The 15,012-nt window shown below is 41.3% G+C and overlaps 1 protein-coding gene across 5 annotated transcripts in view; it reads left to right on the top strand.

Annotated features, from left to right (window-relative positions):
• Positions 1-13,870, top strand: part of SYT6 (synaptotagmin 6) — a 461,499-nt gene extending 447,629 nt beyond the window's left edge. For 2 of the 5 annotated variants that reach the window (XM_056558352.1, XM_056558355.1), the window contains exons 7-8: positions 6,587-6,619; positions 8,332-13,869. In XM_056558352.1, coding sequence (XP_056414327.1) covers positions 6,587-6,619; positions 8,332-8,403 — 105 coding nt within the window. In that variant the 3' untranslated portion in view covers positions 8,404-13,869. Of the gene's footprint in view, positions 1-6,586; positions 6,620-8,331 lie in introns of all 5 variants that reach the window. The other 3 variants (XM_056558356.1, XM_056558353.1, XM_056558354.1) reach the window with 3 other exon arrangements.
• The last annotated feature ends 1,142 nt before the right edge of the window (positions 13,871-15,012 follow it).

The following is a 15,012-nucleotide window of genomic DNA, read 5'->3' as shown; positions in this document are numbered from 1 at the left end:
GAGGGGGGGAGACATTATGGTGAATGTGCTGAGGGGGAGCAAAATGCCCATGATCAGATATTAGAAGTTCATGATGAGAGAAGTGGTTGGGATGAGGAGGAGGAGGAGTTTGATGATGACATCATTTTGGATGGACATGGGAACCAGATGACGAGGAGGTGACACGTTTAGAGCAGGAGGGTATTGCTACAATGTGCAAAGAAGAGTGTAGGAGAGGTAGGGCCAGAAAATCTGCAAAATGTACCTGGCATAGGCCTGTTGGTATGATCAGCCAAAAATTCTTCAACATTTTCAAGAACTCAGTGGCCTCCTGCATCACTTTATCAATGAGACTTTTCCTGGTGTGCACAGTGTGCATTAGACTTGACACGTTAAAAATGTGGTGGTTTACCTGTCCTGTCGGGTATTCTTCCATGAGAAAAATTATTTTCCACCTTACCAGATGCAAAAAACATGGCACTGTGTCATCTCTGCAAACAGCTGTGACCAAGTTATGAGTATAGAAACTACATCTCTACCTAGGCACATGAAACAGCATCACAAGGCTGTGTTGGGCAGTAGAGATGCCTCACAGTGTGAAGAAAACCTGGTCCCTGCTGTTGCTGCTCCTCCAGATCAGTGTAGCAGCCAGGCCTCATCCACAGGCAGCACATTCTCTGTCTTGTCCTCATTATTGTCTTGTCCTCCTACTCTATCACATCAGTTTACCATTGGAGAGTCTATGACAATAGTATTCCTATTTATGTGTGCATTAGTTCACACCTGACAAAGTTGTTAGTTGTACAGGTGCTACCATACCATCTTGATGATTCCGCAGCATTTAGGCAACTAAAGGTTCACATCCCACTGTTATCAGTATAGTGTTCTTTTTGAAGAAGAGTTGGATGAGGAAGATGGGGTAGGGGTACCTGAGGAACAGGATTCGAAGATGGAATCTGTCAAAGGGATAAGGAACATATACAAGGTGATGATAATGATGAGGACCATGATAATAAACCTTGGCAGTATGGGATGGAGGTAGAACAAGCTGGGCCCTCAGAAAAGCTGGCCAAGATGGCGAGATGTATATTTTCTTGCTTGCATACGGACAAGCATATGGCACACTTGAAGGAAAGAGATGAGTACTGGATAGCCATACTCTTAGACCCTTGGTATAAAGCCACAATGAGGGAATTTTTTTAACCTTCCGAAAGGAAGGATAGATGAGATTTTATAGGGAGATTTTATGCTGCCAGCTGCAATACTCTATTTTTCTTTGCCAGCACTCCCCCTGCAAGAGGCAAGAACAGCAGCAGCAGCTTCACGTTGGAGTACATGATGACAAAGTTCTTACATATTCCACCCTAAAATGAATCATCACCAAAGGGATGTACACCACCACCTGAACAAAAAGGCTGACAGACACCATGACCCCTAACCCCAGGGACTTCTGGGTCACCAGATTAGACCATTGACCAGAACTTGCCCAGTTTGCCATGAGTGTTCTGTCTTGACTAACTGATGCCAATGATTAGACAGTACCATCCCTACCCCTCCTGTCCACTGGCTACTACAGATCCCACCAGTCCGCTATTGCCTGCTGTACTCTGGCTACTATTTCTCCCACCTGTCCACTGCTGCTTGCTGTCTTCTGGCTGCTTCAATGCCCACCAGTTCACCACTGCCTGCTGTCCGCAGAGTTCTACAACTCTCACCAGTCCACTACTGCCTGCTGTCTGCTGGCTACAACTACCACCAGTTGACCATCACACTTGCTGCCGCTACTACCAGCCAGGCCTACCCATGCACAGCCCATGATTCCCAAAAAAGGGATACTTTCTTTTGCTTTTGATACAAAAACTATTACTTCATCACTATTTTGGGTCACCAATTCTATCAAAAATAAGAATTTTTGGAAGGCTTACAATGCCCAAAATGAAAAGTTTTTGATATTTTGTTCAACTTTCCAATGTTTACAAAAGCTATTTGTTCACTATTTACTAGTACTTTATTATATTTGAGACAATGTCAACAATCCTATCGCAATTCTCAAAAAGGAAACATTTTGGAACCCTTGGAAAAAGCCATTGCTTCTTTCAAAACATCTGTTTAACACCGGCAGGCATCTGCCAACAAAAAGAGATACTTCATGCAGCTTTATATTAGTGTTAAAAACTATATAAAATCCGATCGTGCCATGTGTTTTTTATTAAGCTGTTAGTTACCGTAGGTTACTGCCTACCACCGTAACTTTTGCATCAACTTAAAACCACTTTAAAACTACAGGGCTCTGACACTTTTCCTAAATTTGTGTACATGCTTAAAGGGGTACTCCAGTGAAAAACAAATGTTTTCAAATCAAAAGGTGCCATACAGTTAAATAAATTTGTAAATAAATTATATTTCAAATTTTTAGCCTTCCAGGACTTATGAGCTGCTTTATACTAAAGAAAAAGTTGTGTAGTTCTTTCCAGTCTGACCACAGTGATCTCTGCTGCCACCTCTGTCTGTGTCAGGAACTGTCCAGAGTAGAAGCAAATCCCCATAGCAAACCTATCCTTCTCTGGACAGTTCCTGACACGGACAGAGGTGGCAGCAGAGAGCACTGTGGTCAGACTGGAAAGAACTACATAACTTTCAAATAGAAGTAATTTGAAAATCTGTTTAACTTTCTGGCACCAGTTGATTTGAAAACATTTTTTTATCCACCGTAGTACCCCTATAAGTGGGAACGTGATCTCGGTGAGCCCCACCTATATCAGCCTACCACGTCATCTGACAGCAGACTGCTAAATCCTCTGTCTGTATCCAAAATAAGGAGATTCAATACAAGCTATTTATGTGTGATATCACAAACCCTTCTTATTGCAAAAAATTGGTCATGTTGAATGGCTCCCGCAACACTTCACAACGTATTTTGGGACTGCCCTGCCATTCAAGACTATTAGACGATGGTATGATCCACCATATGGTCAGTTCTTGATGTTAACATCTCCCCTCATTCCTCTTAATTTACTATTAGCTATGACTGTTCAAAACCTTCAGTGGGCAGTGCCAAGATGCTCGTCCATTTGCTGACGCCTGGAAGGTGCCTTAACCCTCTCCACTGAAAGTGCACCTCCCCTTCCTCATCCCTTGATTACATTTCTAGGGTAGCAAACCATAAAGTATATGACCACTAGTTTGAATAATACTTTGGCCCGTCTTAATGAAGTCTGGTCCCTTTGGGATGCTTTCTGAGATAATAGTGGTGGCTGATGTCTTTTTTGCTCTGTATATGTTTCCCCTCTTGTTTCTGACGTCTCCTACTGCCTCTTGTTCACGGAAAGGCTCTCCTTGCTGTTCACATTATTTATTTGTTTATACTGCTTACATATCAGCTGTAGTAATTAGAAATGAGCGAATATTTAAAACATGTTAAAAGATTTCAAATAGATGAACCTAAAATGTTTTATTTAATGTGCCAGCAGCATGTGGAGACCACATGGCGGCACACTGACACAGCCTGGAGGTGGCAGAAGCATGAGGAGAACATATAGTGACTGAATGACAGAGCCTGTAGTTGGAAGCGGCATGAGGAAACCATATAGTGTCTGAATGACACAGTGTGGAGGTGGAAGCAGCATTAGGAGATCATATAGTGGCTGAATGACACAGCCTGTAGTTGGCGGCAGCATAAAGAGACCATATAATGGCTGAATGACACAGCCTGGAGTTGGCGGCAGCAAGAGTAGACCGTATTGTGGTTGAATGACACAGTCTGAAGTTGGCGGGAGCATGAGGAGACCATATAGTGTCTGAATGACACAGCCTGTAGTTGGCGGCAGCATGAGGAGACCATATAGTGCCCGAATGACACTGCGTGGCGGTGGAGGCAGTATGAGGACACCATATAGTGGCTGAATGACAGCCTGTAGTTGACGGCAGCATGAGGAGACCATATAGTGGCTGAATGACCCAGCATCGGGGTGGCGGCAGCATGAGGAGATCATATAGTTGCAGAATGAGACAGCCTGGAGGTGGCAGCAGCATGAGGAGAACATATGGTGTCAGAATGAGATGACTTGGAGCTGGCATCAGCATAAGGAGGAACTCAGTTGAGTTTGTGCTATTGTGAATCAGCATGAGGAGAACATATGGTGGCAATATGAGACAGTCTGGAGGTGACATCAGCAGCATCAGGAGTCCTGAAAGTGATCCAGTGACATAGGGGGGCAGTGGGTGGCAATACCAGTATCCAGTGATGAAGGTGGGTAAAAAAAAGGAGAACTTGGCATCAGATGTGTGGCATCAGGTGGTTGGCAGGATCAGAATAGTAGTTGAGGCAGGTAGGCAGAAGAAAAAGGTCTCTTTTGTAAAAGTCTTAGTGTGCACAAGTAAGTATTGAGGGTATGCATTACGTTAAACTTAACCAGTAATAATTTTCTTAGGATAAAATATATGTACCCCAATTTTTTTTTTTTTAAATCAAACAAAAGGAAAGGTGTTCAAAAAACACGATTTGCCACCTACACCACCAAGTATTGATGTGATGCAAAGACCTCTAGAAGATGGAAGGGAACAACATATGGTTCATTGTAACCGGTGGGGGTAAAAAATTCCCCTGTAAGGACCTACTCTCGCATTATTAATTCCCTTCTTGGCAAGTGTTACTCGCCCTAAAAAGGGCGGCCCCACACAGGTAACTCTCCCTTTTTCCTCCTAAAAACCCTGTGAAACGGCAGTGTTTGTAGGTGGAAATTGGGAGAGGGTGCTGTGTGGGGCCACCCTTTTTTAAGGCAAGTAACACTTGCCAAGAAGGGAATTAATAATGCGAGAGTAGGGCCTTACAAGGGAGGTTTTTACCCCCACCGGTTACAATGGACCATACGTTGTTCCCTTCCACCTTTTAGAGGTCTTTGCATCACATCAATACTTTGTGGTGTAGGTGGCACATGGTGTTTTTTGCACACCTTTCATTTTGTTTGATTTCTAAAAAAAAAATTGGGGTGCATATATTTTATCCTAAGAAAAGTTAAGTTTTAGCTAATGCATATCCTAAATACTTACTTGTGGTCTGATGCTGAGGAATGTCTGCAACTGGGGTGGGGTGGGCTGGCAGGAGCAGTACCAGCTCCATCAGCAGTCGCCGATAAGTAGCTTTCTTCACCCACATAGTGAAGTAACTCATAAGCAGCAGGTAGACCTGGAGCAGGTTCTGAACCAGCAGGTGGTGGCATACCTTGACATGACCATGCCAACACACCTTGAAGATCTGCTGGACTTCTGGGCAGCCAATCTTGAATTGTGACTGCAACTAGCAGGGTTTGCCCTTGAAAAGCTGTCCTGCCCGGCCAGTAGTGTGCCATCAGAGTGGGTGTTGGTGTGGCACCATGGTCAATCTACTCTGATGCATCAGGCATTGGTGGATTGAAATCCTGGCTGATTCATGTCTGATTCATCTTCAAAAAGGTCAGTCTCTCCACATTTTTCGTGGACAGACAAGTTCTCCTTGGGGTGACTATGGCCTCTGCCGCACTAAACACCCACTCTGATGGCACACTACTGGCCGGGAATTGATTTCCATATGGGAATATCCTAATCGAATAAAAAGCTGACACTATGGGATGAAAAAACACCTGTACAATAAAAACGTAAAATCATAAAAAAATTTCGATCCAAGTACAGATCGATCCAATATTCCTCTATTTAAGGTAACTTGATCGCAAGTTGTTCACATTGCCTTCGGACTCCGCTATTCGAGTTCCGTCAGCAATCCGGCCAGAGGGACGAGAGTTTAGCGGAGAAAAATAGTGCAAGCTCTTTTTTTATTTTTTTATTACTGGGTTACCGATGGACCCCATGTAAGTGAATGGGATTCGTAATGACCCGTTAGTAGCCATTTGCATCCGACCCGTTTCTAATCGGCTTTAAAAAAAAGAGCCAATTGGACCTTTATCCGGTTGTATGCAAACAGCTGTGTTAACCTAGCCTTACACCTTATATCTTCTTTAGAGGAAGTCTTCTCAAATAAAAAAAACTCTGTGTCCAATTTCAAAGAAATAGCTGTCTATGATAGTTTCATCAAACATTTTTTGTTGTTGACTGTTTATTTATTGATACTTTTTTGTATCAATATGAATTTCCAAATTATATTGCTAGTACCATATTGAATAATTTATTGGATCATTTAAACTTTTATTTATTACACAGTTTGTATAAATGAAATGACTTCTGCATCTAAGAAATGCTGAATACAGCCATGTTGTGTGTATAATGAATTGCTTTATTATGAATTTATAATCAGTGGTTAATATTATCACTTTAATAAATATATTATAAGTATTCAGTTTTTGCTATATAGCGTGTTTGTACCTACCACTCTGACTTTTTCATTATGATTTTATCAAAGTAATGTTTGTAAATTGAATAATTTACTTAAATACTTAGATCTGCTTAGATGGACGTTTCCTTTAAAGACTCACAATTATACAATAAATAATGAATATGATGTAAAAGCAATGTAACTTTTTTACCATCAACATAAATTTAAATGCTCCACTTAAATTTAGTGAGGATATAAATTATTATCTATATTTTTTTTTATCAATTCTTTATTTTCATAAAGCAGCCAGGATATACAAGAAATACAGCCATAGTTGTAAGTATGAATTGCAAGGTTTTAACAAAATACAACTAGAAACAAGCATATTTGAAAGCATATCAATATGATAGACAGCAGAAAAAGGGGCTGAATCGTATCTACTTACTAACCTTCCAGGGGTCCGGGCCTCGTCTTCGGTAGCCCTGCCTCTAATTATGAAATCACTAGAGGCGGAGCTACAGAAGAATACCATCAGGAACAAGGTTGGTAAGGCTGCATTCACACCACGTTTTGTACATACGGGTGCCGGATCCGACGGGGGGAGGGGCAAACCGTATGCGGTTTCCTGACCGGACCTAAAACCATAGTATACTACGGTTTTAGGTCCGGTCCAAAACCGCATACGGGTCAAAACTGAGCCGACCGGAGTCACCGTTTGTCAGCTCATTAAAGTAAATGGAGTTACGGGCTGATCTGGCCGGGGTACAGGAGCACCCGGTTTGCCCCTCCCCCACTAGATTCGGCACCCGTATGTACAAAACGGGGTGTGAATGCACCCTAAGTTGGATCTGTTCATATTTTCTTTTTTGTGCCTTTTTAGCATGTTTTTATGTTTTAACAAAACATGTTAAAAAATGTATAATGTGAAGAGACCCTTTCTGCCAGTGGGTTCCGAAACAGGGAGCCTCCAGCTGTTGCTAAACTACAACCCCATCATTCTCAAACAGCCAAAGGCTCCTTTAAAGGGGTACTCTGGTGCTATCCAAAAGATAGGGGATAGGATTACTGGTTGCGGGGTGTCCCACTGCTGGGGCCCCCTGCAATCTCCCGCAGCACCCGACATTCTAAACAAACACCACTCCCCCTCCATTCATGTCTATAAGAGGGGGGGTGATGGGTGACACACTCCCTCCCATAGACATGAATGAAGGGGGCATGGTGTGACGTCAAGTGGTGTGTGACCGTGACGTCATGATCACGGCCACCCGCTCCAAGCGTTCTGAACAAAATGGAACTGTCTAGAGTAGGAGCAAATCCCTATAGCAAACCTTTCCTGCTCTGGACAGTTCCTGACATGGACAGATGTGTCAGCAGAGAGCACTGTGGTCAGACAGAAAAGAACAATACTTCTTCCTATACAGCAGCTGATAAGTACAGTATACCGCAGCTGATAAGTACTGGAAAGGTTAAGATTTTTATATAGAAGTAATTTACATATCTAATAACAAAGGCATGTACGTGAAATCACCACTCAACAGAGACAGCTCGGTATAGGAGGCGCCCACTTACCTGCACCAATGCTGTGACCCAGCCTTCCGCGGACCAGACTATTATACCGAGCTGTCTCCGTTGAGCGGTGAGTGCACGTACGTGCCTTTGTTATTACATTTATTGATACGTCATACATTTCGTATGTGCTCCCCGCAGGAGACTTATTACAGGCCACCGATACCACGCAGTATCTCCATGACAGGTGCAGTAACCCTTTAGTGTGCTCTCTCCCTTTCTAACTCTCTACGTTGTATAATTTACAAATCTATTTAACTTTTTGCCCCCAGTTGATTAGAAATAAATGTGTTTTCCACCGGAGTACCCCTTTAACCTCTTAACCCAAATCAGTCTCATAAACATCTTCTTTATTCTTCTTAGATCACATCAGTACCCAGTGAGGTTAAAGAAAAAAGCTGTGCTATTAATGTGTTTTTATTTTATTTTTTAAATGTGATGATATTGTTTCCTGATTCTAACATATCCTGTTCTCTTCACAGTGGCAAGGTCGAACTGCTAGTTTGGACAGTCAAGGTTCATGCCCTTCACCAAAACCTCCACCTACTCCGTGAAAAGAAAACCAAGCTCAATGGCTGAATATTTGCACCAACTTCCGTACTTGTTTGAGAATCCTGCAGAAGATCTCTTACCTCCTTTACAGCAAGTCATACAACCAATAGGTCAAATGGTCCATACATGACCTTCAAGAAAAGAGCAGGAACATGTACATGTGATTTGGTTTCGTCTTGGTCTGTAGTCTCCTGAAATGTTATATATTGATGTTTTCATGGTAAAAAATGGACAATCAAACGGAGAGAGATTTAAGAGCGGACTAAAGCAGACTCATGTCAGTGTGAATATTTGTTGTTATGTGAGCGATGAATGTAAATTGAAGTGTTCTTCTTCACAGGAAACCTGGGAGAAATACTGACATGGCATTATTATTACTCTTTACTATCAGCCAGAGTTCCACTGGTACGAAGGACTGCGGATTGAATTACTACGATTTATAGTGTATTCTGAAGATCTTGTATGTCCTTTATATGTGACAACATAATCATCGACCTGTGTTGTCTTTGATGATTTTGTGTAATAAGAGAAATGCTTTTACATCTGGAGCTTTATGGATGCTTGGGGTGACCCTTACAGGCTATTTACAATACAACAGTTCATTAACTTTGAACTTTTTATGGGGGTTGATCTTTTTACACCCAGCTTACTGAAATTTCAAGAGTGCATTCGAATGCAATTCTCTTAATGCAAAGGCGATCCTTTACATATCACGGATCCCTGCACTGCTCTCAGGAAAAATCAATACAGACAGCAATGACAAAAAGGCAATGTTCAGTGTTTACATAACATGCTGCATGTCATCTGTGGCCCTTTTGCTTGTGAATGTTTTGTGGATCAGCTTCTTTATCTTATTCTATTGTTCACACTGATCTATGGTCTACCCACTTCTTGTGTGTACTGCATTTAGAGTTGACACAGTCTTGACTATAGCTTGGCAATGCTCATCCAATTATAGTGAACACAAAAGCTTATCACTGCCTTTTGTTCAAGCTTATTCCTAGTAAAGCAACATACGATTTCACTCTACATAAACAACATAAACACTTTCACGTTGATAACAATAATGTAAGATGTGTTTAACCTATAGTTTGGCATACTGAAATGCCACAAAAAGGAACCTTTATTAAAAGATATCTTTTATTATGTTATTTGCTTACTGTGGTACAGAAAACTGTCAAAATGTGTAGTACTATGTAAGACCAGCATCAATAAATACAACCATACTAAGGTGCCTGATCAGCATTTATAGCAGTTGGGAGTGAATGATGTTTATATCATTGAGGCCAGTGGCACAGTAGAGAAGGTGAGGTTCCTAATACCTGGATTCCTCAATCTACACCAAAGGATAGGGGATAAGATGTCTGATCGCGGGGGTCCTGCCGCTGGGGACCGCCGCAATCTCTCCTGCAGCACCTGCTTGTTTTCAGCTGCACGGAGCAAAAATCGCTCTGTGCTGATGACTCATGATACAGGGGCCGGAGTATCATGACATCACGGGCCACCCTTGTGAAGTCCTGCCTTGCTCCCTCAATGCAAGCCTATGGGAGGGGGCGTGATGGCACAAGGGGGTGGGGCCATGACAGCACGCCACCACGCCCCTCCCATAAGCTTGCAGTGAGGGGGCGGGGCATGATAGCAGGAGGGAGCGGGGCCGTGACATCCCGATACTCCGGTCCCTATATCGTGAGTCATCAGCATGGAGCGATCTTTGCTCTGTGCAACTGATAACAAGCAGGTGCTGCAGGAGAGATTACAAGGGTCCCCAGCGGCGGGACCCCCACGATCAGACATCTTATCCAATATCCTTTGGATGGGGGATAAGATGTCTAGAGGCGGAGTACTCCCAAGCAGGTGTTGCAGGAGAGATTACAGGGGTTTTCCCAGGAGTGGGATCCCTGCGATCAGATATCTTATCCCCTATCCCTTAGTTAGGGAATAAGATGTCTAGGGGCGGAGTACCCCAAGCAGGTGTTGCAGAAGAGATTATGGGGATCCCCAGGAGTGGGATCCCTGAGAGCAGACATCTTATCCCTATCCCTTGGTTAGGGAATAAGATGTCTAGGGGCGGAGTACCCCAAGCAGGTGTTGCAGGAGAGATTATGGGGGTCCCCAGGAGTGGGATCCCTGAGAGCAGACATCTTATCCCCTATCCCTTGGGCGGAGTACCCCTTTAATATTCTTTCTGCTAACCCTAGATGATAAGTTATGGTGGAGTCCAATTGGTGCTGTCTAAATCGCTATGCAGTCCAGTCTCTGTGGTCGTGGCTGTAAAAAGATAGAGTAGTCTTTGAGAAATTTGGAGCTCTGTATATTTTAAATTTAGACTAAATAAAATGTTATAACAGATCCACCTAGTTGCCCTAGATAACTACTTTTTATATCTTCTCTATGCTAAACCAACAGATATGTTATATGAGGGGTTGGTTCATTCATAGCATTTATCCTGCAATTGATGATGAATGAATGATCTTTGGAAGCAAACCCAACCAAAAGGATTTCAGTCTCTGTAATGAGGAGGTAGTACACTTTCATGATGGCTACTCCCACCATCATTAATGAAAATAGTAGTGGCACCCCCAACAATTGTGCATCTATCACGTATCTTGTGAATAAGGGATAAATACTGTTAGTAGGTAAACCCCTAATGTTAACTAATAAGCAACCTTAAAGGGGTACTCTGGTGGAAAACACATTATTTTTTTTTAATCAACTGGTGCCAGAAAGTTAAACAGATTTGTATGTTACTTCTATTAAAAAATCTTAATCCTTCCAGTACTTATCAGCTGCTGTATACTACAGAGGAAGTTGTAGAGTTCTTTTTTTTCCAAAGGTATACTTTAATACGTGGGTCTTAAAAGTGCAGCAGACTCCACTTTTGAATTCTTGTAATTTCGGGAAATGAACCAAGCATAATCACTATGTTTGGTTCTTTAAAGTGAATGGGGCAGCTGCTATTACACTGTGGTATACACCACTATAGCTTATTGCCAGTATCCAGACATGTACCAGTGATATAGAACCAGTGCACTATGTAATCCCAGCCTCAGGGTCATGAAATGGGTAGTTCAGTCTCAGGCTAATCCTTACCCCCTTTCCAATGATCTGAGTAAAGGTGTAACAAGTGCTATGCATTTGGCCCAGGACAGTGGATCTGAGGTTATAAACTAGCATCAACAGAGGGGCTTAGATTTTTCATGTAATACCCTTCTGACCATAGCTGTTATTTCTTCAAGGTAGTGTAAAGATATATTTTTCTGTCATGGATTATCCAAAGATTGCTGATCTGATGTACCACAGACGGTGTATGTGAGTGCCATAGAGAAGGAAAAGTCACAGGGGAAAAAACTATGTGGGATTATTATTTGGCTTGTTTCTTTAGTCATTTTTTGTAGAGGAGTGTGGGTTGCCCCTGTAACTTTCTTTTAAGAATAGGACTGTGTGATACTAAGGTTTGTTAAACCCCATCTCATCCTGGGTTAACTTCTTGGTGCCTACAATATAAAGGGAATGGTAGCAATGATTTTTTATTTTTTTTACTACGCAATTTGGGTCATTTCTCAAATCACTGTTCCAAACAATTCCAGTAACTATCATATGGTATAAACAATTATTTTCTTTATTTCATGCACATGTAAAATAAATAAAAACATATACCAGAAATAGAGAATATATTTTATGACTGCAGGTTACACTCATATCTCCTTTGATAATACTCCAGGAGCGCCTGATTTCTGTATTTTCCTTTGCGCCTTTGAGAAATCTAAGGGGATAGCTATGTAGGTTCACATATACTATGGCAAAGAGGATTGGGTCAACCTAAGCTAAACTAACTTTCCAAAGGCTCATGGCAACTACAGGAGTGATATTTATGGTAAGTGCACCCTTTGTTTGTTGCTCTTACATGTATAAATAAACACATTCAATATTTTATTTCAAAGATAAAAGCAGGAACCTTAAAGAAAATCTGTTTCACACACACAAATACCAATATGCTGGGTTATAGTGCAGTTGAAGAGCTCTAAAATGAGGGGTCACTTACTTTTTTTTCGCGCATCTGTGCCGAGTAATGGATGTTTATGTTGTTAATGATAATGCACTCCAGAGTGCATTGGAGGTGGGGAGCCGGCTTGCTCAGCTCCCCTGCCTCCTCAATATTCCTCCCCTGGCTGGCCCCTGGCTTTAAAATTCCAAATTCACTAGGACACGAGAGATGGCATGGGGAAGCCGGAAGTCGGGTATAGCAAGGTTTCTGATGAGCCTTCACCCGGCTCCCGGCATTTTTACTAGTAGGGCAAATGGATGTGTCTGTTTTTAGCCCAGAGCATGTCTGCTCAGAACTCAGAACTTGCGACGGGCGGAAGGCTTATCTGAAGCCTCACTACACCCGACTTTCGCGTGTAGCAAGGCAACGGTGGTTGCGCTCTGCTCTCAGAGCAGGCACTCACCTCCCCCCAAATACTCTGAATATTCGAGCGGGGGCAACCAGGGGAGAAATATTGAGGAGGCAGGGGAGCTAGGTGAGCCAGCTCCCAGCCATCAATGTGCTCTGGAGTGCATTATCTTTAGCCACATATTCAGCACAGATTCAGCAATAAAAAATGACCCCTCATTTTACAGCTCTGCACCCACACTATAACCCAGTATATTGGATTTAGTGCAGGTAAACCAGCTGTCATATTCTTTTTAAATTAAATAGCCTAATACTAAAGGTTGTAAGTTGCTTAGCTTTATATGTCATGTTACCGAGGACAACTAATATCTCATCCAGTACAATGTGGAACAAGCTAATGAACATATTTACAATATAACAACATGCATTTTATTAGTAACCAACTATCAAGGAGTTCATCAGGTTCCTTAAGATTGTTTATTTAAAGAATTGGTCCAAACATTTCTGCAACTGAAAATCAGTTCTGTTCATCTGAAGTTATTTTTGCGGAAGCTTCTTTCATGAAAAGACATTTTTTATTGATGTAAAGGTAAATAAAATGTTAGTATCCTTTATGGGCCTGTGTTGCTGCTTCAAATCACAGATATGGTACATTTGGAAGAGATATGGTCATCTAAAATATGCCAGAACCTCATCCTTCTTACAAGCAGTCTAGTTTATCATCACGTTGAAGGAGACATTTCAGATTCACAAACTTGATAAAGTAGAACTTTGGTTAGTACCTACCTTTAAATTTACATGTGGAAGATCTAAATTTAAGGAGAAAAGTTCCCATCAATCATTATTTTGGACTCAACTCAGATCGTGTTAACATTATGATTTCATAGCTTGTATAACTAGGGCACTTGTTTTGCCTATGATTAATATTGTTCCCTAAAATATCAACCTATATAAACAACAAGCTACCTTACAAAGAAGGACTATAAAAACAATCACAACCTACATGTGAACAAGTTCAGTTGATATGGCATTAAAAAGGCACTAAATCATCAGCCCAGTAAATTAAAGTGGTATTTCAGGAAATAACTTTTATATATATATATATATATATATATATATATATATATATATATATATGTATATATATATATCAACTGGCTCCAGAAAGTTAAACAGATTTGTAAATTACTTCTATTAATAATCTTAACCCTTCCAGTAGTTATCAGCTGCTGAAGTTGAGTTGTTCTTCTCTGTCTGACAACAGTGCTCTCTGCTGACACCTCTGCTTGTCTCAGGAACTGTCCAGAGTAGGAGCAAATCTCCATAGCAAGCAGAGGCTTGCTATGGAGATTTGCTCCTACTCTGGACAGTTCCTGAGACAAGCAGAGATGTCAGCAGAGAGCAATGTTATCAGACAGAAAAGAACAACTCAACTTCAGCAGCTGATAACTATTGGATGGATTAAGATTTTTTAATAGATGCAATTTACGGAGCCAGTTGATATAGAAATTTTTTTTAAACATTTTTTCCTGGTATACTCCTTTAACTCAGTGATGATAAAAATGAGTTTGGTACTATGATATTATTTAGATTGTATATGGAATAAAGTATTAGGATACCTACAAATTCCACCTACATGAGCTTTTGGGACAATCCATTCTAAATCCATAGGCATTAATATGGAGTTGGTCACCCTTTGCAGATATAACTGCTTCCACTCTGCTGGGAAGACTTTTTACAAGAGTTTGGAGTTTGTCTGTAGGATTTTTTTTCCAATTTATCTAGAAAAGAATATGTCAGACCCTAGTAGAAGGCCTGACTAACAATCTCTATTCTAGTTTATCCCAAAGACATTTTAAAATGTTGAGGTCAGAGTTCTATTCAGACAAAGAAAAAAGAAAAACAACCCGCACCCTTGATGAAATATGTCCCAAAATAGTGCTGAGTAAGGAAAGAATTCCCCTATTTGCATTGCGCTAAGAGCACAATGGCTCTTTACACGTATAATAGCCAATTCCTGCAGCTTGCGATCCCCCTGAACAGGACTAGTAGTTGCTCGGTCAGATGATCAATGATAAAAAGAATGCAAAAAGTGGATCTTGTGCAGCGCTGGTCTTGGCAATAATTGAGGCAATATCCCTGTTTAATTCAGAGAAAAATACCGTATTTATTGGCGTACAACATGCACTTTTAAAACTTAAAATTAAGGCAAAAAGTC

Source organism: Hyla sarda, chromosome 2 (assembly GCF_029499605.1).
Source record: "Hyla sarda isolate aHylSar1 chromosome 2, aHylSar1.hap1, whole genome shotgun sequence".
Classification (NCBI taxonomy): Eukaryota; Metazoa; Chordata; class Amphibia; order Anura; family Hylidae; genus Hyla; species Hyla sarda.
The sequence above is the reverse complement of the archived record's forward strand: the minus strand, read 5'-3'. Positions and strand labels throughout refer to the sequence as shown.